The sequence below is a fragment of the Oncorhynchus gorbuscha genome, linkage group LG13 (assembly GCF_021184085.1).
Source record: "Oncorhynchus gorbuscha isolate QuinsamMale2020 ecotype Even-year linkage group LG13, OgorEven_v1.0, whole genome shotgun sequence".
NCBI classification, from domain to species: Eukaryota; Metazoa; Chordata; class Actinopteri; order Salmoniformes; family Salmonidae; genus Oncorhynchus; species Oncorhynchus gorbuscha.
The window spans coordinates 45,621,494-45,647,594 of NC_060185.1; the positions used below are offsets into that span (position 1 = coordinate 45,621,494).

The following is a 26,101-nucleotide window of genomic DNA, read 5'->3' on the forward strand; positions in this document are numbered from 1 at the left end:
TCCCCTAACCTTAATCCTTTTAGCTAACCCTTCCCCTAACCTTAATCCTTTTAGCTAACCCTTCCCCTAACCTTAATCCTTTTAGCTAACCCTTCCCCTAACCTAACTCATAACCTAAACCACTGGCCAACATTAGCCAGCTAGCTAACACTAGCCACAACAAATTATAATTCGTAACATATCACGTTTAGCAAATTCGTAACATATTGTATTTTTTGAAAATTCATAACATATATCATTTGAATTGTAATACGTAACACATCATACCACATGGATTGTGGAATTCCAAAAATGAATACATACCTTATGAAATGTAATATACCTGTATTGAATATGCGTACAGAATAATACGGAATGCGCTGAGACCAGGTTGAGGAATCACGTTGACTCTATTCACAACATGTATATCTGCAACGTTCGAAAACGTTTGGTGACTGAACGTGGCCTTGTTCATTATTCCGTGGGCGGGGAAAAGAGCACCTCGGCTACGGTGTATTCAAGACAAAGGGAAGTCGCATCAACAGGGAAGTAGTTTAACTTACTTATTCTAGCCTAAGAGAAATTGCTACTTCGATCAAAAACAGCTTATTTGGAAGACGATTATTTACCTGGACGAAGGCTTTCACGGAAGAAAAACAACAACAATGAAACAGGTGTGGAGCTATGGTTTCCTACTGCTCGCGGTACTGGTCCGCGGTCAGTTCGACGAAGAGAAACAAGGATGCGCTTGGGATGAGGACACCAACCCCGACCAAGGTCTTGACCCAAAATCCCTTGAAGCTGGAGCCAGACATTTGGCTCACTTGCCGGAGATATCAGATAGCAAGGGGTGTCAGGACGCGTGCTGCGGCAACCAGGACTGTCAGCTCGCTTTGATTGGAACCCCAGGGGATGGAACACCGGAGTGTTTTCTCGTCAGCTGCATGACAGATGGAAAGGACGTCTGCGTGTTACAGTCCGATACACAGTTCAAGGTCTACCGCAAAAAGACTCAGGCCAAGACTACAAAAGTCGAAGTTGATGCTCTGAGTGAAGATGTTGTCCCCAGGGAAGTCAACTCAACAGGTATGCATATTGGTCTTTAGGACAATGGAAATTCAGGTGCGTCATTGGCACTTTTAGGGACTGCGTTAGCCAAGTAACGCTAGACTAGCCTAGGTTTTATCAGCCCTCTGCCAATAGCCTTTTGTTTGGGGGGGGGGGGGGGGTGTATGTCTTATAAATTAGGGTCATGTGGCAGAGGACCATTCCCCAGCTCTGTCCTGGTTTTGCAAACCTTTTTTTTACCTAAGGAGTCAGTGTAAATTAAGCACTCTATCAATTCAATATGACCTGGACTTTAGCGCCCCAGTCAGTTAAAATGAGAATTACTTGTGGACCACCACTCAAGTTTATACACTATTTTCTCTTTGATTCTTCCAATACACAATAACCTAGTAGCGACCTGTGTTCATTCTTCTGGATTTCATTCTCATTATTTCTAGATCGATCGATGGTGCTGTGTTTGCATCTCACATACGCCATGCACTGCTTTGCATACAGTCATAAATTCGTAGCCAGGCCAGGTGCGTTTTACAAAGTAGAACAATTAGGAAAGAGGGGTTTATCTGTGCCCGGGGTATTGACTCCCATTGGAGTATACAGGAAGTAGTTGTGTTTAGCAACTCCAATTTCTCTGGCATGCACACTTACTTCCTGATAGGTGAGCTTTCATGGGGACTGATGTTGCTTTCAAGAAAACTGGAAACTCTGAAAACGAGGTCAAATTAGGACAATTCGAAGCTCTAGTCTAGAAAGAGGCCCAAGTTCCCGAGTTGGATGAGCGTGAAACGATTTTTCTCTCGTCGGAGCTCGTTTTTTTCCGAGTTCCCAGTTGTCTAAAACGCTCGGAAGTCGGAGATTTCCGAGTTCCCACTTCGCAGTTGTTTTGAACGCCGTAAGAGACTGGGCCAACCAGTCAACCAGGTGCACATGTTTTCTGACGTGTAATAAAGTCGTGCTGAATGTAAATAATGTTCCAGAATATACATGTCTATAGTAATGTGTGCCAGGACACACAAACATGCCTACAATACACGTTGGCTCTCATTTGAAATGCTATGAACCACATTGGGGTTTCGACTGTCCAATGACCCTGCTCCATAGGTGTGGAGAGACTCGGGTCTCAACTCTTTTTGTCCTGTTTTGTTTTTCCATTCCAGCTCTCATGGTTTCACTCGGTATGTAAATCATAGGTAAATAAAAGCTTGAGAGACCTACAGTAGACCTACTGACTCCCATCCTAGAAAAGGGGATTTTTATTTGGGAGATAGGCCCTCATCGTACATTTTTATTTACACTTATATTATTTTGTATTGGTGTTATTTTTGTATTGATCATATTTTCATCTTGACTGAGGAAGTTCACGATTTTACTACTCTTTTATTATAAAAATGGTACCTTTTTTAAGCATGTAATTTAGGGCGACCAAATGCAATGTTTCCTTGTGAATTGAGCTGATCATCGTGACCAACTTCAGTGTTAAACTATCGTCGGCTCTTTCCTCTTTACACAGATAAGTGCCGCATGCCGATGGTAGTGTGTTCCTCCCATACAACTCTATGCACAATGACGACGACTGAACAATTTACGCAGTAAATTTACACATTTTTAAAAACCTTTACTGGGAATAACTGTGCAGATGCAAAGTTTGGTAACAGAATAAAAACGAGGGCTCTTTTACTGTAATTCTGTTGTCCAACTTTGCATCTGTACAGTTTTTCCCAGTAAATTGTTTTTTAAATGTTTAATTTACTGCGTAAATTGTTCAAAGTCATCGTTGTGCATAGTTTGAAGTCAATGGTTTTCTATTTTATTTTAAGTGAAAAATATGAGTCAGTGTAAATCTGTCATTGTGGAAGTGCCCGGGTTAAAAGACATGCCATCTTAGGGTTAAGTATGTTTTTTTGGTAATTTTCTCTACATCTTACATTTTCCCCCTGCCCCAACTTGTGTATTGTTGATCATTATTTAATGTGCATTTAATCTCCCAAAGTCTTAACTCCTAAACTGGATTTGGCAGTAGGTGTTTTGTTTCAACTCAAACTGCCAAAACACAGAATTATTTTGTCAACACCTTTTTCAGCAGGTTTAACTAACTCTACTGCTTAGTGAATTCCCTTTTTCACAGCAATCGGTAGTGGTTCTATTGTTGCTGCTTTGCTGTAGGGCAGGGATGGGCAACTTTGATGGGGGTGGGGGCCCCCAAAAAATCGGAACTCATCGGCTAGTTGAGGGACTGTCAGTGACTGACATAACAATAGAAAAACTGCTGATGCACAACAACATTTTGATAGTGCATCTTGTGTATTCTACACTGAACAAAAATATAAATGCAACATGTAAAGTATTGGTTTCATGAGCAGAAATAAAATATCCCAGAAATGTTACATTTCTCTAATTTTGTACACTATTTTCTTTACATCCCTGTTAGTGAGCATTTCTCCTCTGCCAAGATAATCCATCCACCTGACAGGTGTGGCATATCAGGAAGCTGTTTAAACGGCATGGTTATTACACAGATGCGCCTTGTGCTGTGGACAAAAGACACCGTTTTATCATACAACACAATGCCACAGATGTCTCAGATTGTATGGCGAGCGGTTTACTGATGTCAACATTGTGAACAGAGTGCCCCGTGGTGGTGGGGTTACGGTATTGGCAGGCATAAGCTACAGACAACGAACACAATAGTATCTCTACACAGTTCCTGGAAGCTAAAAAAATGCCCCAGTTCTTCCATGGCCTGCATACTCACTAGACATGTCTAGACATGCATGCTCCGGATTCGACCATATTAATGACCAAAGGCTCATATTTCTGTGTGTTCTTATGTTATAATTAAGTCTATGATTTGATATTTGATAGAGCAGTCTGACTGAGCGATGGTAGGCAGCAGCAGGCTCGTAAGCATTCATTCAAACAGCACTTTTGTGCGTTTTGACAGCAGCTCTTCACTGTGCTTCAAGCATTGCACTGTTTATGACTTCAAGCCTATCAACTCCCGGGATTAGGCTGGTGTAACCGATGTGAAATGGCTAGCTCGGTAGCGGGGTGCGTGCTAATAGCGTTTCAAACGTCAATAGCTCTGAGACTTGGAGTGGTTGTTCCCCTTGCTCTGCATGGGTAACGCTGCTTCGAGGGTGACTGTTGTCGACGTGTTCCTGGTTTGAGCCCAGGTAGGGGCGAGGAGAGGGACGGAAGCTATACTGTTACACTGGCAATACTAAAGATCCTATAAGAACATCCAATAGTCAAAGGTATATGAAATAGTCCTATAATAACTACAACCTAAAACTTCTTACCTGGGAATATTGAAGACTCATGTTAAAAGGAACCACCAGCTTTCAAATGTTCTGAACAAGGAACTTAAACATTAGCTTTTTTACATGACACATATTGCACTTTTACTTTCTTCTCCAACACTTTGTCTTTGCATTATTTAAACTAAATTGAACATGTTTCATTATTTATTTGAGGCTAAATTGATTTTTGTATTGATGTATTATATTAAGTTAAAATAAGTGTTCATTCAGTATTGTTGTAATTGTCATTATTACAAATAAATACAACTTTTAAAAAATGGACGAATTAATCGGTATGGGCCTTTTTTGGTCCTCCTTTGGTCCTCGATATCGGTGTTGAAAAATCATAATCGGTCGACCTCTAGTGTCAAGCTTGTAGCGTCATACCCAAGAAGACTCTAGGCTGTAATTGCTGCTAAAAAGGTGCTTCAACAAAGTAGAGTAAAGGGTCTGAATACTTATGTAATCGTGATGTGTTTTTTTTATTTGTTGAGTTTGAGTTTTCACTTTGTCATTATGTGGTATTGTGTGTAGATTGATAAGGGAAACATTTATTTAATCCATTTCAGAATTAGACTGTAACATAACTAAATGTGGAAAAGGGGAAGGAGGCTGAATACTTTCCAAATGCATTGTATCTTGAATCGACCACAAGTCAGGAAAAAAATTGATTTTACGGCCATATCGCCCAGCCCTCTTTAGAGCAGAGCCTTCAGAAAGTATTACATTTTTCGGGGGCTCTAACCAGAATAGAGAGGGAGGCCCCGGTGCACACTGGTGATTTGCCGGTACCATTTAATGGCGCTGCCAGTTGAGGACTTTAGACGTCTGTAGTTCTTCAAAATGTTTATTTTTGTGGTCAATTAACAATTAACAATTTCCATGCGCGCTTGGGGTTATTGTCTTGCTGGAAGATCCACTTGCGGCCAAGCTTCAGTCTACGGGCGGGAGCAACCAGATTTTGGGCTAAAATGTCCTGGTACTAGGTACAGTTCATGATGCCGTTGACCCTAACAATGGACTGGTGGAAGCAAAATACACCCATAACAGCAAAGACCCAACACTATATTTTAACAGTAGGTATGGGGTTAATTTTGTCTCATGCATCCTTAAACACTGACCATATCGCCGGTTTCAATCCAAGTGCCAATACCGTTTAGCCAATACCGTTTAGCAAACTCAAACATTTGTTTGGATTACATGAAAATTATAGCTCTTTGACCATGCACACTGTACTGTACTTTGATGTCCAAACTTATTAAAACAGACTACAATTGGTTCAGATTTGGTCGGGTCCAACCATATTTTGTCTTGTTTGGGGGCGGAGCTCATTAAAATAATAGCCAGTGTTTAGAATAAGACCCAAATATGCAAGCAAATTGATATTGCAGATTTCTACCTTTTTTTTTGTTTACCCATTTAGGATACGTCACTATGAAGAGAATGACATTCACACCCATAATTCTGCATTTCTGTGTAATACAGCTCAAGGACCCAGGAGGAAATTCCGTTACCATAACTGTGTTAACTTATTTACTGTCGTTCAATAACCAAAAGAGACACTCCATTCTTTCTGCAGACATCTTTGAATCTTCTTTTCAGATCACATACATTTATTTTAATTTGCTAGATCTTTTGGCTAGACATTTTCGCTAGAGTTACCCATCTCCTTTCTCACTCTCATCTACTAGTCCAAAACACAATGCCAGAAGGCTCACATGACCAAAAGGAACCAGAGGAGAGGTTCATTGGATGTTCGTGGAAGTAAGCCTGAGCAACAATAGACACAACATCGATATGATCGGATATATACACATTAGCTCCAACCGCAATAGCCTGACCATGAACAGTTTATTATGATGCGAGACTTTGTAGAGCACGGCTCAAGCCAACCCTTGTGAAAAATGCAGTTAATCTCATCGGATAGAGGTCGCTTAACCGGTTTGGTATAGGGTAAGCTCAAACAATCAACACTAGCTATGCACACGACACACCCATGACAAACACTACACCTCAAAAGGATGATGTAAAACTAACTAGCTTAGTAGTTGAGACTCATTAAATGGTTCTGATTTCAGTTTTATTGTTACAACTGAGCCTTTAAAAATGACCTATGAGTTAATTGACTGCACTTGAAGAAACTTCTTGATATTTTCCAGATTGACTGACCTTCATGTCTTAAAGTAATGATGGACTGTTGTTTTGTCTTTGCTTATTTGAGCTGTTCTTGCCGTAATATGGACTTGGTCTTTTACCAAATAGGACCATCTTCTGTATACCACCCCTACCATGTCACAACACAACTGATTGGCTCAAACCCATTAAGAAAAAAAATAATTCCACAAATTAACAAGGCACACCTGTTAATTGAAATGCATTCCAGTTGACTACCTCATGAAGGTGGTTGAGAGAATTCCAAGAGTGTGCAAAGCTGGTAAAGGGTGGCTACTTTGAAGAATCTCAAATATAAAATAGATTTTGATTTGTTTACCACATGATTCCATCTCGGTGCAAGAGGTGTCACTACAGTCCCTAGTTTGAATCCAGGCTGTATCACATCTGGGCATGATTGGGAGTCCCATATGGCTGCGCACAATTGACCCAGCGGGTTTGGCCGTCATTGTAAATAAAATATTGTTCTTAACTGACCTGCCTAGTTAAATAAATCAAAAGTTATTTAGTTTGCATTTACATATGGACCCATTACCAGTAAAACATAATCAAAACCTATTTCTTTCACTTACCTGCTGTGCTGTTTCATTCTCAACCAGGATTTCTATTGAACGCCGTTTGCGTCTTTTGCGTGTCAAAAAAGATACACGTGAAAAAAGATACGTCAAATAAGCTTGTTGACCAATCAGGACCTGAATATGACTGCACGTCACATCATTTAACACGTTCATCAATTCTTTTTCACGTATTTATTACACTATCACTCGTATTTCATATGTCACTGCGAATCATCGACACGTGTGCTATGATACTGGTAAAGTTGTCTCGTGCACCTACAGTGCTGGTCATTAGAAAAAAGCTTGCTAGCTCATGGATGCAGACAATCTGTTTAGGTAGCTATTGTTAGCTAGCTAACTATATAGCCAGGTGTCATCTAAAATAACCCTAATTTATAAAACAGTTCTTATTTGATTAATGGTGGTCGGACCCATCTATTTGAAGCTAGCCAATAAGAATTGGCCCCAATAGTGGACTTTGCGGTTAGCCTTCGAAATAAAAGTATGTCATTAACAGTGAAATGTCTGCAAATGTCTGTATATTGAATAGATCATGTTAAATGATGTTGGAATGTTGTTGTTATAAAAATCAACAAATTACATTTAGTTAATTTGACAAAACTCTTGAAATCACACCGGATTTATTATACTCTAGAATTGCATTGTGGTCATACTTACTTCACTGTACAGCCTTACCTACAGTATGGATTGTGGACCAATGACATGGGGTATCAGTCTACTCTGACACCCAGAGAACATTAGCGCAGTAGCTCTTATTGCAGGACTCTGAAACAACTGAGTTGAGCCCCATTTATTGTCAACCTATGTGTATTAAACACTATTCCTGAGGAAAACAATACTGCATGGGTTTTTGAGTCTGATTACTCTGAGGACGACATTGGAAAAAAATAGTGTTTATTTTATTTTTACAGGGACACTGCACCTTAATCAACGTTTCAGTAAAAGTGCCGGTTTTAGCCAGCCGGCTAATTTTCAGCCGCAGTCCCTGGGCAGGTTATTAAAAACAATTACAATCATTGATCAGTGAGCACATGCAGAGCAACAGGACAAGCAAGGCGTAGCATACAGACAGGGCAACAGGACAAGCAAGGCGTAGCATACAGACAGGGCAACATAGGACAAGCAAGGCGTAGCATACAGACAGGGCAACATAGGACAAGCAAGGCGTAGCATACAGACAGGGCAACATAGGACAAGCAAGGCGTAGCATACAGACAGGGCAACAGGACAAGCAAGGCGTAGCATACAGACAGGGCAACAGGACAAGCAAGGCGTAGCATACAGACAGGGCAACAGGACAAGCAAGGCGTAGCATACAGACAGGGCAACAGGACAAGCAAGGCGTAGCATACAGACAGGGCAACAGGACAAGCAAGGCGTAGCATACAGACAGGGCAACATAGGACAAGCAAGGCGTAGCATACAGACAGGGCAACAGGACAAGCAAGGCGTAGCATACAGACAGGGCAACATAGGACAAGCAAGGCGTAGCATACAGACAGGACAAGCAAGGCGTAGCATACAGACAGGGCAACATAGGACAAGCAAGGCGTAGCATACAGACAGGGCAACAGGACAAGCAAGGCGTAGCATACAGACAGGGCAACATAGGACAAGCAAGGCGTAGCATACAGACAGGGCAACATAGGACAAGCAAGGCGTAGCATACAGACAGGGCAACATAGGACAAGCAAGGCGTAGCATACAGACAGGGCAACAGGACAAGCAAGGCGTAGCATACAGACAGGGCAACATAGGACAAGCAAGGCGTAGCATACAGACAGGGCAACATAGGACAAGCAAGGCGTAGCATACAGACAGGGCAACATAGGACAAGCAAGGCGTAGCATACAGACAGGGCAACATAGGACAAGCAAGGCGTAGCATACAGACAGGGCAACATAGGACAAGCAAGGCGTAGCATACAGACAGGGCAACATAGGACAAGCAAGGCGTAGCATACAGACAGGGCAACATAGGACAAGCAAGGCGTAGCATACAGACAGGGCAACATAGGACAAGCAAGGCGTAGCATACAGACAGGGCAACATAGGACAAGCAAGGCGTAGCATACAGACAGGGCAGGACAAGCAAGGCGTAGGACAGAAGGGCAACAAGGACAAGCAAGGTAGCATACAGACAGGGCAACATAGGACAAGCAAGGCGTAGCATACAGACAGGGCAACATAGGACAAGCAAGGCGTAGCATACAGACAGGGCAACATAGGACAAGCAAGGCGTAGCATACAGACAGGGCAACATAGGACAAGCAAGGCGTAGCATACAGACAGGGCAACATAGGACAAGCAAGGCGTAGCATACAGACAGGGCAACATAGGACAAGCAAGGCGTAGCATACAGACAGGGCAACATAGGACAAGCAAGGCGTAGCATACAGACAGGGCAACATAGGACAAGCAAGGCGTAGCATACAGACAGGGCAACATAGGACAAGCAAGGCGTAGCATACAGACAGGGCAACATAGGACAAGCAAGGCGTAGCATACAGACAGGGCAACATAGGACAAGCAAGGCGTAGCATACAGACAGGGCAACATAGGACAAGCAAGGCGTAGCATACAGACAGGGCAACATAGGACAAGCAAGGCGTAGCATACAGACAGGGCAACAGGACAAGCAAGGCGTAGCATACAGACAGGGCAACATAGGACAAGCAAGGCGTAGCATACAGACAGGGCAACATAGGACAAGCAAGGCGTAGCATACAGACAGGGCAACATAGGACAAGCAAGGCGTAGCAACATAGGATACAGACAGGGCAACATAGGACAAGCAAGGCGTAGCATACAGACAGGGCAACAGGACAAGCAAGGCGTAGCATACAGACAGGGCAACATAGGACAAGCAAGGCAGGGCAACATAGCATACAGACAGGGCAACATAGGACAAGCAAGGCGTAGCATACAGACAGGGCAACATAGGACAAGCAAGGCGTAGCATACAGACAGGGCAACATAGGACAAGCAAGGCGTAGCATACAGACAGGGCAACATAGGACAAGCAAGGCGTAGCATACAGACAGGGCAACATAGGACAAGCAAGGCGTAGCATACAGACAGGGCAACAGTGTTTCCACACCTCAAGCTACGGACAACATGGAAAGCGGCAATACACAGCGAGGGATTATGTTCACAAATCTGATTGACATTTAGCCCTGTCTTCATGCATTTTGTGAAAGTGTGATATGTGGTGCAGTTATGTGTGTCAGATGGCAGTGTATTCCAGACATGGGAAGCTCTCACAGAGAAAATGGATTTACTAAAGGTGCTTTTCCTTAATGGAACTATAGTCACCTTTCATGGCAGACCTTGTGGATCTGCTGACATATGTTTGGGTTTTCTGTTTAACAAAAATACTGTGTGGAGGGTGAGACAGGCCATTTAGGATCTTGAATACAAGACATGCGTCAGTGTATTGCACAAGATTTTCCCAATTCAGGAGCTCATGCTTTTTGAGGATGTAACAGTGATGATGGCTATTGGGCTTCCTATCAAGCACTTTGAGAGCCTGTTTGTAACAGACTGAATAGGTTTTAATGTTGTACAGCAAGATTGGGCCCAACTAGTCAAGCAGTATGTTAAGTGGGGGAGTATCATAGATTTTAAGTAGAGTTTTGCTACCTCTGAAGTCAAACAATTTCGTATAAATCGGAAAATTAGCTAGGTTGAATTTGGTTATTTGAATTCACTTTTTCACATGCTTTTTAAAAGAGAGTTTGGAATCAAGTATGACGCGAAGGTACTTAAAATCAGATACCACCTGGAGCTTCTCCCCTGATACATAGACATCTGGCTCAGTAGCATCTGTTGCCCTCTTTGTGAAGAACATGCAAACAGGTTTTTTCACATTGAGATGCAAACATGAGTCACTGAGCCACATTGTAACATGGACCATTACAATAGTGAGTTCCTGTGCAGCTTGTTGTTTGCTCTTTGCATGCACATATCACTGTATCATCTGCATGCATTTGAACTTCAAACCCAGTACAGACAGAAGGCAGATCATTAATGTACAGGCTGAACAGGAGGGGCCCCAGTATTGACCCTTGGGGCACACCAACATCATAGCTAAGAGTGGGCGACAGCTCATTTCTCACTCTGACACAATGAGTTCTGCCTTCAAGGCCTTGATGGATGAAATCATACATCGGGGGGAAAAGTTGAACTTGGACAATTTTGTGATGAGAATCTCATGGTTAACAGTATCAAAAGCCTTCCTTAGGTCCAGAAACACAGCCCCAACAACGCCCTCTTTGTCCATCTTGAACTTCACATTTTCCAGAAGAAAGAAGTTGGCTGTTTCTGTGGAGTGTTTCGCTCTGAGGCCAAACTGCATGGAGTGTAATGTGAAGGGGCTGTTGTTGAGGTGGGCAATCTGTTGTTCTGCTACACACTTTTCAACAACCTTTGACACCACAGGTAGTATACTAATGGGCCTGTAGTTACTCACGTCAGCAGGGTCGCCTGATTTAAAGATGGCCGTTATTATGGCCGACTTCCATACCCTTGGAAACATCCGAGACCAATAGATGTGTTGGTGACCTTAGTAATGGGGCCAATGAGTGACTCTTTGTAGTTTTTAAGAAAGTCCAGCCCAAACACATCTTTGGCTTTAGAGTTCTTTAGTGAGCTAATCACCTTGTTCACCTTTGCCTCAGAAACCTTCCTTATGATGAAGACAGGTTGAGTGTCATTCACTAGCACTGAGCCCAAGAAACCAGTGGAGGGGTTCTGTGTCTGTACCCTGACAGAGTCAATAAAGTAGGAATTGAAGGCTATTGTTATTTTGACTGCATCCTGTGTTAGATTGTTATTCACCATGAGTTCTAGTCTTTTTGCAGTGTTACTATGGTCTTTCCCTGTTAACTTTTTTTAGATTCTCCCAGCTCCGTTTAGAATTTCCCTTTGCTTCACCGATTATGTTAATAAAAAAGTTTGCCTTTGCCTGTCTGATTTCTTTCATCACCTTCATCACGCTCTACTAATTTGGATCTTAGGGCTATTTTTAGGGCATAATATCATTCTTTCATCAATTTCCAGATTTCTCCATTTAGCCAAGGAAGAGTGCTCTCTTGGCCAGGTTTGGTTTGGTTTGATTTCCTTTAGGAAACCATTTATTGTAGTCTGGATTGTGGATAGAAAAACTTGACTATCAGCTTCCACATCTGTATAGGACAAGAGATCATTCCAGTTAATTCTCTTAATTGCGTTTCAAAGTAGTTTAATTCACTCTTGGATATTCTTAGTTGATCTGGCTTTCTGACAGTAGAGAGGTTAAACCTGCTCTTAGACTGGCTATAAGTGTCAGATTATGATCAGATAGCCCAGTAACCATATTGAATAATTTGGTCACTCTGGTTTATTACTGAACACCAAATCAATCTGTGTTTTTGAGCAGCAAGTCACCCTGGTTGGCCCTTTAACTAGCTGTGTAAAGTCAAAATGTATTAGTGATTCGTTTGAGGGTTTTCCTACAAGACTTGTCTTCATAATTAATGTTAAAATCTCCCATTTAAGATGACCTCTTTCCCAAAAGCACATTCCCTAAGCATGTTATTAAACTGATCAAAATACACACTTTTGGTGGAAGGTGGTCTATATACATTCCAATAAGGGTAAAAGACATTTGGGGAGACAGTGTAACGTTCAGGCCGATACATTCTAGTTCATTATCACATGACCACTCAATTTGTTTACATCGGATATGTTCTTTAATGTAAATCATCGCACCCCCTCCTCTTCCTTCAATCCTGTCTCTCCTGAAAACATTGTAGCCAGGCACAATCACAGCAGCATATGGAGAGTGTTTATGTGTTTATGGAGCCATGTCTCCAGAGGAAGTCAAGGTTGGCGTCTTTGAGTAAATGTTGAATTTGATCACTTTTTGGAATGACACTATGAATGTTCAAGTGCCCCCCCCTCCTAGTAGTCCCTTGGGCTTAGCTCGTGGGTGCCAGATGACTCGAGGGTGATTGACACATTGAAAGAAGTTACATTTTCTGACGGCTGGGTTTAGGCTGTCTTGATTAGGGGCAGTTTGGTAGTGCAATTAACATCCCCTCCCGCCTGCACTGGATGCGGGGAACTAATTAAAACAGCTTGTGTACCAAATGCAGAGTCAGGGATCTCATATAGCGACTTGGGTATGTTTGAAGAGTCAATCTATCCGATGCCGGGTGAGTTGAGAGAAACCATGGGACCATAGCACTCACCCACTTCCACAGCAGTGACGATCAGTGGACGTGGCCATCCACTGCCTTCCACTCCGGTGAGTATCGCTGGCTCGGTGATGTTAGGCCCAGGATTGAGTTGCGCATCCCCGGAGAGCAGGAGGGTAGTGAACAGGTAGTTTTAACAGTTTCAGATAAATGTTGGACTTGTGTTTGTTACGCCTAAGCGGTTCAGTGGAATAGGGAGCAAGGTAGACTTGGTCATTATTCAGAATATTATGGTATGCTGTGTACTGTCCGCTCCCTTGGAACGGTGAACCAATGTGTTTGGTGTTGATATTCTCCGGCAGTAGATTTGTGTCATCCCACAAGGACACCGTCTTGCGTATACTGTTACCCCATTTCATTGACCCCCAATCCTTAGGTAAAGCTGTGCAGTGCAATATGAATGTCAATACACACATTAGACTGACTGGGAAGGTGATTTCACACAGTCACAGTATCGCGATAACAGCTACAACGCTAATATTTGCGTCAACTCTTCACAGTTGTGTTCTGTGGGTGTCACTGAGAACTAATAGCCCATTTCATTGCTTCACATCCCAACCTTGTTTACCATTATCTAGTCTAAATAAGGTATTTTTCCACCAATTGTAACCTTCTGCATTACTTTCAAATAGGCACTTTTATTTTGAAGGCAAACGGCAAATTGTTAGCTATTGTTAGCTAGATTACTTGTTGGTTATTACTGCGTTGTCGGAACTAGAAGCACAAGCATTTCACTACACTCGCACTAACATCTGCTAACCATGTGTATGTGACAAATAACATTTGAATTGAAATTCCACTATTGTGCCTAATCCTTATTGTGGCTAGCTTCACAACACATAACACGGTCCGGTTGAGCTTCACTAGCCAGATGCAGCTAGCTGGCTGCTTATAACGTTAGCTTTGGGCAACAGGATTAAGTAGCTGGCTAGCTATTTATTTTCATTAACTGTAGTTCAATTTCAATAGGCGAACAACAAATCATTGCTAAGAATAATGAAAATGACTGCAGTTTCTACTGGTCATTGTTCTCAGGCTGGTTGTGTTGGTGCTAGCTAGGTACCAAGCTAAAGCTAGTTAGCTACCCCAGAAGTTGTGGTCGAACAAATAATGCTTTATTACCAACGCGGTATTGTAAACACATTGTTCGTGGCCGATAGTAGTGGTGGCAGTTGGCTTGCAGGTTCAAATTTGACGTGTATCTATCTTTTGTGACACGCAGACCCAAAAGGCGTTACATTGTATGTCGTGAAGCTAATAGTGACGCTATTACTGTGTTAACTCCGGTAGGGCAACATCTGAAAAATAGCGCCCTTGGTAGCGTGTACTGGTGCGACCAGTCACGAACGGCAACATCACCCACGACAACGGTTGATTGCCAAGGGCAATGAATTCCATCATCTTGGTGTTAATGGATTTTGCCTTTGAGTTGTCTCGCTGAAATTTTCTTACTCTTTCAAATGACTGTTCGACTTGTTGACTGCTTGATGCAGACATTGTGGGCTAGGTTAGGAATGCTGTGTTGCACGTATAGTGCTGTATTTTTCGTGCCGTTATTACGTCATGTAGATACGTTATATATAGATATGGATGTCAGCTTTGACATCGGTTTTGCTAATCGGCATTAAAGTAGACGTTGGGCAGATACAGATGTACGCATTTTCACCTAATATTGTCCGATTCCGATGTGGTCACCGATATATTGTGCATCCCTAATTCAGACCCTTTGCTATGAGACTCAAGATTGAGCTCAGGTGCATCCGGTTTCCATCGATCATCCTTGAGATGTTTCTACAACTTGGAGTCCACCTGTGGTAAATTCAATTGATTGGACATGATTTGGAAAGGCGTATGTATTTATTCATAGGTCGACCGATTTTTATTTTTTTCAACGCCGATACTGATTATTGGAGGACCAGAAAAAACCTGATGCCGATTTATTTATTTTTAAAGTAATTTTTAAATGTTATTTTAATACATTTTTAAAAAATACAATACTGAATGAACACTTATTTTAACTTAATATACTACATCAATAAAATAAATTTAGCCTCAAATAAATAATGAAACATGTTCAATTTGGTTTAAATAATGCAAAGACAAAGTGTTGGAGAAGAAAGTAAAAGTGCAATATGTGCCATGTAAAAAAGCGAATGTTTAAGTTCCTTGCTCAGAACATGAGAACATATGAAAGCTGGTGGTTCCTTTTAACATGAGTCTTCAATATTCCCAGGTAAGAAGTTTTAGGTTGTAGTTATTATAGGAATTATTGGACAATTTCTCTCTATACGATTTGTATTTCATATACCTTTGACTATTGGATGTTCTTATAGGCACTTTAGTATTGCCAGTGTAACAGTATAGCTTCCGTCCCTCTCCTCGCCCCTACCTGGGCTCGAACCAGGAACACATCGACAACAGCCACCCTCGAAGCAGCGTTACCCATGCAGAGCAAGGGGAACAACCACTCCAAGTCTCAGAGCGAGTGATGTTTGAAACGCTATTAGCGCGCACCCCGCTAACTAGCTAGCCATTTCACATCGGTTACACCAGCCTAATCTTGCGAGTTGATAGGCTTGAAGCCATAAACGGCTCAATGCTTGAAGCACAGCGACGAGCTGCTTGCAAAACGCACAAAAGTGCTGTATGAAAGAATGCTTACGAGCCTGCTGGTGCCTACCATCGCTCAGTCAGACTGCTCTATCAAATCATAGACTTAGTTATAATAATACACAGAAATACGAGCCTTAGGTCATTCATGTGGTCGAATCCGGAAACTATAATCTCGAAAACAAGACGTTTATTCTTTCAGTGAAATATGGAACCGTTCCATATTTTGTCTAACGGGTGGCATCCATAAGTCTAAATATTCCTGTTACATTGCACAACCTTCAATGTTATGTCATAATTACAAAAAATTCTGGCAAATTAGATGGCCCAAACTGTTATATATATATATATATATATACACACCCTAACTCTGCATGCAATGAACGCAGCCCAACACCGTGCAGGACGTTTGGCATTTGCCAGAGAACACCAAGATTGGCAAATTCACCACTGGCGCCCTGTGCTCTTCACAGATGAAAGCAGGTTCACACTGAGCACATGTGACAGATGTGACAGAGTCTGGAGATGCCGTGGAGAACGTTCTGCTGCCTGCAACATCCTCCAGCATGACCGGTTTGGCGGTGGGTCAGTCGTGGGGTGGCATTTCTTTGGGGTGCCGCACAGCCCTCCATGTGCTCGCCAGAGGTAGCCTGACTGCCATTAGGTACCGAGCTGAGATCCTCAGACCCCTTGTGAGACCATATGCTGGTGCGGTTGGCCCTGGGTTCCTCCTAATGCAAGACAATGCTAGACCTCATGTGACTGGAGTGTGTCAGCAGTTCCTGCAAGAGGAAGGCATTGATGCTATGGACTGGTCCGCCCGTTCCCCAGACCTGAATCCAATTGAGCACATCTGGGACATCATGTCTCGCTCCATCCACCAACAGACTGTCCAGGAGTTGGCGGATGCTTTAGTCCAGGTCTGGGAGGAGATCCCTCAGGAGACCATCCGCCACCTCATCAGGAGCATGCCCAGGCGTTGTAGGGAGGTCATACAGGCACGTGGAGGCCACACACACTACTGAGCCTCATTTGGACTTGTTTTAAGGACATTACATCAAAGTTGGATCAGCCTGTAGTGTGGTTTTCCACTTTTCATTTTGAGTGTCATTCAAAATCCAGACCTCCATGGGTTGATAAATTTGATTTCCATTGGTAACTTTTGTGATTTTTGTTGTCAGCACATTCAACTATGTAAAGAAAAAAATATTTAATAAGAATATTTCATTCATTCAGATCTAGGATGTGTTATTTTAGTGTTCCCTTTATTTTTTGAGCAGTGTATATACTTGTGTATTGATTTTAAGAAAGGCATTGATGTTTATGGTTAGGTACACATTGAAGCAAGACGATCCTTTTTCGCGCATACTCACCGCATCGATTATTGGCAACACAGGACATGATATTACTAGTTTATCTAGCATCAACCATGTAGTTAACTAGTGATTATGATTAATTTAGTTTTTTATAAGATCATTTTAATGCTAGCTAGCAACTTACCTTGGCTTCTTACTGCATTCGTGTAACAGGCAGGCTCCCCGTGGAGTGCAATGTAAAGCAGGTGTTTGGAGTGTTGGACTAGTTAACTGTAAGGTTGCAAGATTGAATCCCCGAGCTGACAAGGTAAAAATCTGTCATTCTGTCCCTGAACAAGGCAGTTAACCCACCATTCCTAGGCAGTCATTGAAAATAAGACAACAAAAAAAAAAAAATATATATATATATATAAAATCGGCCAAATCTGTTGTCCAAAAATACCGTTTTCCCATTGCTATGCAAACTTGAAGTCGGCCCTAATTAATCGGTCGACCTCTACTTGACACACCTGTATTTGGCAAGTTTGTCCCAGTCTTCTCTGCAGATCCTCTCAAGCTCTGTCAGATTGGATGGGGAGCGTTGCTGCACAGCTATTTCCACATATCTCCAGAGATGTTCGATGATGTTCAAGTCCAGGCTCTGGCTGGGCCACTCAAGGACATTCAGAGACTTGTCCCGAAGCCACTCCTGCGTTCTTTTGCTATGTGCTTAGGGTCGTTGTCCTGTTGGAAGGTGAACCTTCGCCCCAGTCAGGTCCTGAGTGCTCTGAAGCAGGTTTTCATCAAGGATCTCTCTGTACTTTGTGCTGTTCATCTGTCCCTCGATCCTGACTAGTCTCCCAGTCCCTACCGCTGAAAAACATCCCCACAGCATGATGCTGCCCCCACGCACTTCATTGTAGGGATCGTGCCAGGTTTCCTCCAGAGGTGAAGCTTGGCATTCAGGCCAAAGAGTTCAATTTTTGTTTTCAGACCAGTGATACTTCTTTCTCATGGTCTGAGAGTCTTTAGGTGCTTTTACTGAGGAGTGGCTTTCGTCTGTTTTTTATTTTTAATACGTTTGTAAACATTTATAGACTTGTTTTTCGCTTTGGCATTGTGTGTGTGTGTGGATTAATGAGGGAAAAATGTATTTGATACATTTTAGAATAAGGCTGTGATGTAGCGTGGAAAAACTAGAGGGGGCTGAATACTTTCCGAATGCACTGTGTGCGTGCTCTAATTTCAAGTTTATCAAACTTTCAGATCTTCAACTTCTCACATTCAGTTTTCAAATTCAGTTCTCTAAATTCAGATGAAAAACCAGAGACCACATCCTGGTACTTTGACCACGAGGAAGGATAAGACCAAAAAGACAACATGAGAACAAGCGGACATAAATTAAAATGTGAATAAAAAAATCAAAAAACAGGTTCTTGTGATAGAGGCATTTGGAATATTGTGCAAAACAAACTTATCTCGCCCATCCCTAACTCCTAGGCATGCTCTGAATCCGGAATATGTGCATTTTGTTACTATGAAGATTAGGTAAATCAATTTGTCTTGACACATTGCGTCATTTGTTAATAACAGGGAAGCTGATCTCTGATTCGCTGAGATTATTTTCCTATGCCAAAAGTAGAAGTGCGGACCTATTCAAGTACACTGGCTGGGAGGTGTGTGATTAAAAAAAAAGTTCTTTTTTTTTTACGGCACAAAGGTCAACATACTGTATCCATGGTGACAGTGTAGTGTGGGATCACTGTAATTCAAACATTTTTTGACTAATGTTAAAATGGGTCCCTAGCTGCCAGTTCTGAGGATCCTGCCAGTTCTAAGGATCTCCTTCCCAAGATGACGTCAGATGACTTTATCGGCAAGTTGTCTATTTCTCTCACTCCTGTTTCTTTTTATTCCTGCTTTCTTCTCTTCCCTTCCCTGTACATTTAAATGGATAACTATCCTAACTGTGTTTAGTGAATGATATGCTCTCTCTCCTTCCTATTCTCTCTTATAATCTGTCACTTCGTGTTCTAGTGGTGCTGACCAAACTTTTTTTTTTCTCCTGTCCAATTAGAGCTGTGCCAGGCCGGTCCAGAAACGGGGCCGTGCCGCGCCTCCCTTCGCCACTACTACTACGACAGCTCCACCGGCGCCTGCCAGCCCTTCACCTACGGCGGCTGCCTTGGCAACAAGAACAACTATGATACCGCCGAGAGGTGCCTCGACACCTGCACAGGTGCTCTTCAACCTCCCCCTCTCTCACCTCCTCCCATTATTACCTGACACTACTCACCTCCCAACAGGCCTCTCCACCCAGTAACCCCTCCCTCTCTGACATTGACTTATTTTCCATCTTTCCAGTGACCGTCATCCCTGGCTCTAAGGGAAGGAAAGGGTCTGGTGCAAACACACCTACAGATGACGAGCACATTGAATATAAAGGTAACTGGATAAAGGACATATATTTCTGCAGTATGGCTTTTGGCTAGCTCCTTTATGTTGAGTTTCAGTGTAAACCATTCCCCCTGCATGGTGTAGTTGGCTGTTCTGGGATCAGTCTCAAACATGTCCTTCCTGATGCCGGTTGCCTTTTTCACAAGTTGGGGTCATCGGGTTTGAGATCAGTTCTGATTGTCCCCTGCTCCTCTCCTCCACAGATGCTTGCATGGTGGCCTCAGACTCGGGCCCTTGCCGTGCTGCCTTCACTATGTTCTACTTTGACCACAGCACTAGCTCCTGCCAGCATTTCATCTACGGTGGCTGCAAAGGAAACAGCAACCGTTACCCCACACTGGACGAATGCATGGCCCGGTGCACTGGAGAGGACGGTAAGGATGGACTGCATTTCAGCGATATGACACATGGGATGATAATATAAATTGTGTGGTTATGGGAGTGATTTACGTTAGCTTCAGCCTTCTCACAGAGTTCAAAATCCCCCTTGGAATTTTTCACATTTTGTTGCGTGACAAAGTGATTGAAATGGATTTCGTTGTGAATGTTTTTGTCATGGATCTACAAAAAAACGTCATAATGTCAATGAAAAGAGAATTCCACAAATGTTTACAAATTAATAGAAATATTTACCCCTTTGTTTAGGCAAGCCTACATTAGTTCAGGAGTAACATTTGGCTTAACAAATCCCATAATGAGCTACATGGACTCACTCTGTGTGACATAATAAGGGTAGATATGATGTTTTATGACTAACCCTTCCTCTGTCCCCCATACACACACACAGACCAGGGAGCTTTTCAATAGCTTCATAGAGAAGGGCAGCGATTGGTAGACGGGTAACAATAACAAATGTGATGTCACTTTAAGCATGGTCAAGTTAATAATTATGCTGTGGAGGATGTATTAAAGCCACCCAGACACAACAAAGAACCAGTAGTCTTTCCGAACTGAACTGCAGGATAGGAAGGAAATGTCACCATGAGACCATTTGGTGATTTTTAAAACGGCTACGATGGCTGTGAAGGAAGACGACTGAGGATGGATCAACAACATTGCAGTTACTCCACGATCGTGCTGAATGATTAGTGCTTTTTGAGGTTGGTTCGAATATTAAAAATAAAATAACACATTTAATAAATGCACTCTGCATTATGCGGTTGAATTCTGTAACACGGAATAAAACAATTGACAAAAGTCTTATGGTGGTAGTGACCCATGACTGCTTATCACTTATTAACCATCAGTTATACACAACAAATATTTTATTAAAATAGTCGTGTGAATTATTGTTTTATTCGATGACTTTATTTCATTCCAAGTATTCTCTTCTCTATAGAGCTGCTGTCTTGACAACGTCACTATTTTAGTAATTCTTCAAAGTAAATAAGCATACTTTCATGACTGCTGAATACCAATACTTTGCGAAGCGACTGCTCTCCATGTATCCTCTCTCGATCTCTACATTCTTGTCTCTTACACAGCAGGCGTAAAAGAAACAGACCGGACAAGTAGCAATGGATTATGGTCATTGTAGTTAGTTTATCACAGAAAACGTGATCATTTTGTAGAACATTGGCCTGTTGAAAACATTGCACAGTTCGCGCCTGATCATATTTATATCTAGAGCAACTGCAGCGCGATAGAGCTCGTTCAGCTTGTAGTCCTAAAACCCGAAAATGAGTTCTCTAGTTCGTTCAGCCATTCCTATAGGGAAAGATTAAGGTTTAGGGATAAACTCCAAAAATAAGATCTGAGGTTAACACCGGTTTAGGAGATCTTTATACGTTTCGTTCTATGACATAATATCCATAGGTTAACGTGAGAACTCGAGAGACGACTTGTTTCCATGCACATCTTTTCATAAAAAAATACTGCGGCAAACATCTTGGTTAATGTAAAATTGCGCGACTAAAATGTCGGCAACGTCAAAATGAATGACAGATTTTTTTTTTGAGCAGTCTTTGATTTAATTCTGACTTGAGGAAGTGACTACAGTCGATTGCTGCTTTTTTTCCAAGTTTTTCAAGCGAAGTTCTTTTAAGGACGTATGCAAGCATATCCTTTCGGTTCAGCTAGCTGAGTTTGGCTAAATGGAATTCTAATAATTGAAACGTTGTTCAATTCGTTTTTTTTTTAATACTAAAATAACAGACATATCAGTTAATCGCTAGGCACTAAACCACGACAGACTGAAAATAATATAAATATTCCAAAACATGCATTAAAGTAAAACATGCATTAAGTAATACTGAATACTAAGCCTTATGTTTGGGGAGAATCCAACAGAACACGTCACTGAGTAACTGCCGCCTTATTTTGAAGCACGGTGGTAGCTGCATCATGGTATGAGTATGCTTGACATTGGCAAAGACCGGGGAGCTTTTCAGGATAAAATAAATGGGATGGAGCTTAGCACATGCAAAATCCTAGAGGTCAGTATGCTTTACACCAGACACTGGGAGAGGAATTCATCTTTCCTACTTGGAGACAATGAAATTTGAGTGGCCAATGCCTGCGCTCCCATTCCAACACCAAATTGAATATTAATGGTCTTCAGACTTTCAATAGTCAAGTCAACAAGATGAAATTTTGAGGGATGTTCATGTGAGGCAAGGATGAAGTGGATGTAGTGATATTTCTCTTTTCCGATTCCGTCCTTTTCACAGGCGAGCATTGGCAACACAATGGCCGTAACCGCATGACACCAGGTAAGCTAACCTTCCTTAAGTTCTAGGCTGGCTGGGAGGTTTAAAGGCTTGTGCTCCACCGGGTGTGATATAGCAGCACTTAACAGTTCTGAATACAACTTCAGTAGTCTCTAAAGAGGTTTGGGATTCAACTTTTGGGGGGGGGGGGGGGGGTACTATATAAACTTGGCTTGTGCGAAGTCAGAATGGCTCATAGGAGCAGGAGCCCATCTCCTGTTTCTGCAGCTTGAGGTACAAGTACAACCCCTGGACAGAACGCTGGTCTATTGCAGGGCCATCTGTCTTGACACTAAAACGGTGCACCTGGCACTTACTACCATACCCTCTTTAATGCACTTAAATATTTTGTCTTGCCCATTCAACCTCTGAATGGCACACACACAAGCCATTTTGCAATTGTCTCGAGGCTTAAAAATCCTTCTTTAACCTGTCTCCTCCCTTTCATCTACACTGATTTTGACGTGGATTTAACGTCCAATAAGGGATCGTAGCTTTCACCTAGTCTTTGGAAAGTGCTGGTGTTCATAATGTTTTGTATACTCCACTACGTATTTATTTGGACCGTGACGCTACAACTTTTGGATTTGAGATCAAATGTTTCAGCGACAGTACTGACAGAATGTCACCTTTTTGAGGCTATTTTCATACATACAGTGCCTTCGGAAAATATTCCGATCCCTTGACTTTTTCCAAATTAAATTTTCCAAAATAAATATTTACATAAGTATTCAGACCTTTTGCTATGAGACTCACAATTGAGCTCAGGTGCATCCTGTTTCCATTGATCATCCATGAGACATTTCTACAACTCCACCTGTGGTTAATTCAATTGATTGGACATGATTTAGAAAGGCACACACCTGTCTATATAAGGTCCCACAGTTGACAGTGCATGTCAGAGCAGAAACCAAGCCATGAGGTCGAAGGAATTGTCCATAGAGCTCCGAGACAGGATTGTGTCGAGGCACAGATCTGATAAAGGTTACCAAATCATTTTCTGCAGCATTTGAAGATCCCTTAGAACAAAGTGGCCTTCATCATTCTTAAACTGAAAAAGTTTGGAACCACCAAGACTTCCTAGAGCTGGCCGCCCGACCAAACTGAGCAATCGGGAGAGAAGGGTGTTGGTCAGGGAAGTGACCAAGAATCCGATGGTCACTCTGACAGCCCCGGAGTTCCTCTGTGGAGATGGGAGAACCTTCCAGAAGGACACCAATCAGGCCTTTATGGTAGAGTGGTCAGACGGAAGCCACTCTTCAGTAAAAGGCAAATGACAGCCTGCAAGATTCTCTATTCTGATGAAACCAAGATTGAACTCTTTGGCCTGAATGCCAATCGTCACGTCTGGAGAAAACCTGGCACAATCCCTATGGTGAAGCATGGTGGTGGCAGCATCTTGCTGTGGGGATGTTTTTCAGCGCAGGGAGTGGGAGACTATTCAGGATCGAGGCACAGATGAACGGAGCAAAGTAGAGCGATCCTTAATGAAAACCTGCTCCAGAGCACTCAGGACCTCAGACTTGTTCACCTTCCAACAGGACAACGACCCTAAGCACTCAGCCAACACAGTGCAGGAGTGGCTTCGGGACAAGTCTCAATGCCCTTGAGAGGCCCAGCCAGAGCCCAGACTTGAAACTGATCAAACATCTCTGGGGAGACTTTAAAATAGCTGTGCAGCAACGCTCCCCATCCTACCTGACAGAGCTTGAGAGGATCTCCCCAAATACAGGTGTGCCAAGCTTGTAGCGTCATAACCAAGAAGACTCGATGCTGTAATCACTGCCAAAGGTGCTTCAGAGTACTGAGTAAAGTGATTTTTAAATGTGATATTTTTTTATTAAATTTGTCAAAATACGTATAGCACCTTCAAATGGGAGGACTACATACATAAAGTGATTTCATTTCTAAATGGTAATACGGGTATTTATGAAAATACCCTCAAATACAGGATCTGTACTATTGCCTCATATGAAACATTTGATCCAAAATCCTGGAGTATAGAGCCAAATTAAAGTTTTAGCTTCACTGTCCATATGAATACGTAGGGGAGTGCACTTAATAAATAACTAAATAAATGTGTCCTTCCTTCCCCTCCAGCATTCTTCCTGGTGGCTACCTTGGCAGTGATTTCAGCCCTTATCCTGGTGGGTCTGATCCTCATCACCATCCGGCGCACCAGGCTGCAGCATGACCATCGCCGCCTCAGCGACAAGGAGGACCTGCTCCCCTACGAACAGCTGTCTGAGGAACAGCTGTCTGAGGAACAGCTGCCTGAGGAAGAGCTCCCCAAAGTGGCCACCGCACCATAAGGAGGGAGCCCCCCCCCCCCCCCTGCCATGGAGACACTGTCGCCTTACTCCACTGTAACTTTCCATTCTAAATATCACTGACCCAGAATGCCTGCATCTGCTGATTTGTCATGGGATGTATTCATATACAATGGGAAAGTGTTAATTGTGGCTTTTTGTCCGATTAGCTACTGTACTAATTACTTAGATAAATTGAACACCCGAGAGGTGTTTAGGTCAGGGTGTTACGTTTTAGTGAGCGTTTAGGCCAGGGTGTGACGTTTTAGTGAGTGTTTAGGCCAGGGTGTGACGTTTTAGTGAGTGTTTAGGCCAGGGTGTGATGTTTTAGACTGGGTGTGATGTTTTAGTGAGTGTTTTAGACTGGGCGTGATGTTTTAGTGAGTGTTTTAGACTGGGCGTGATGTTTTAGTGAGTGTTTAGGCCAGGGTGTGATGTTTTAGACTGGGTGTGATGTTTTAGTGAGTGTTTTAGACTGGGCGTGATGTTTTAGTGAGTGTTTTAGACTGGGCGTGATGTTTTAGTGAGTGTTTAGGCCAGGGTGTGACGTTTTAGTGAGTGTTTAGGCCAGGGTGTGATGTTTTAGTGAGTGTTTAGGCCAGGGTGTGACGTTTTAGTGAGTGTTTAGGCCAGGGTGTGACGTTTTAGTGAGTGTTTAGGCCAGGGTGTGACGTTTTCAGATCGTAGTGAATTTCTGCTGCTGTCATTTTTACTTTTGTTTATTTAAAAGGCTGAAATGTTGACGGGCAGTCTCCTGGTCACAGATTAAGCCTAATCCTGGAGTAAAAAACAACCTCAATGGAGAATCTCCATTTAAAATGCTTTTTAGTCCAGGATTAGGCACGTCAATGTGTGTCCGGGGAACCTCACCTGAATGTGGTTTTAAAACCCTTTGTGACCTTTGCTTTAGTTAATGAACAAACTGCTATACTATGCACTCTTTTACCTGTGACAAGTTATTTTGTACGCCGATATTCAGTGGCAAAATTGCCTTTTTTAAATCAAAATATAATAAAGTAAATTTTAATGAATGAATACAAATATGTAATGCAACATGTTTTACTTACAATTTAAATCTTAAACGTGACATGGGTGACATATATTTTTCACGATTTACACTAATCCCAAACACTTATCTCCTCCATATTGAATGTAAATATTCAGTGGCTTTATTGTGGGCTTTGCTGTTCTACTTGTAATTCAGCAGAGGGATGGATGATGTCAACAGTGCGTCCTCTGTATTAACTACTGAATGCATTTAATAAATAAAATATAATGGTACTTTTTTTTGATTGCTGAATGTCTCTTTTATAAAGCAAATGCTGTACAAGGCAGTGTAAAGTGCTTCACATGCATAATGACTAAAGCGTAATATATTTATAAATGAAGAT

The 26,101-nt window shown here is 42.3% G+C and overlaps 1 protein-coding gene across 1 annotated transcript; it reads left to right on the forward strand.

Moving 5' to 3' along the window:
* Window positions 1–455: 455 nt before the first annotated feature.
* Window positions 456–25,133, forward strand: LOC123992991 (kunitz-type protease inhibitor 2-like). The gene is made up of 7 exons (XM_046294706.1): window positions 456–1,065; window positions 19,044–19,112; window positions 19,314–19,475; window positions 19,601–19,681; window positions 19,897–20,067; window positions 22,363–22,404; window positions 24,502–25,133. The coding sequence occupies exons 1-7, from the start codon at window positions 645–647 to the stop codon at window positions 24,711–24,713; spliced, it is 1,158 nt and encodes a 385-aa protein (XP_046150662.1). The 5' UTR covers window positions 456–644; the 3' UTR covers window positions 24,714–25,133.
* The last annotated feature ends 968 nt before the right edge of the window (window positions 25,134–26,101 follow it).

What these genes read in the sequence shown, in the direction of transcription:
- LOC123992991 (XM_046294706.1), top strand. Translation starts at nt 645, where the DNA reads ATGAAACAGGTGTGGAGCTATGGTTTCCTACTGCTCGCGGTACTGGTC. An exon ending in GTGCCTCGACACCTGCACAG is followed by an intron (nt 19,476 to 19,600) that starts GTGCTCTTCAAC and finishes CCATCTTTCCAG; the next exon opens with TGACCGTCATCCCTGGCTCT. An exon ending in CCGGTGCACTGGAGAGGACG is followed by an intron (nt 20,068 to 22,362) that starts GTAAGGATGGAC and finishes TCCTTTTCACAG; the next exon opens with GCGAGCATTGGCAACACAAT.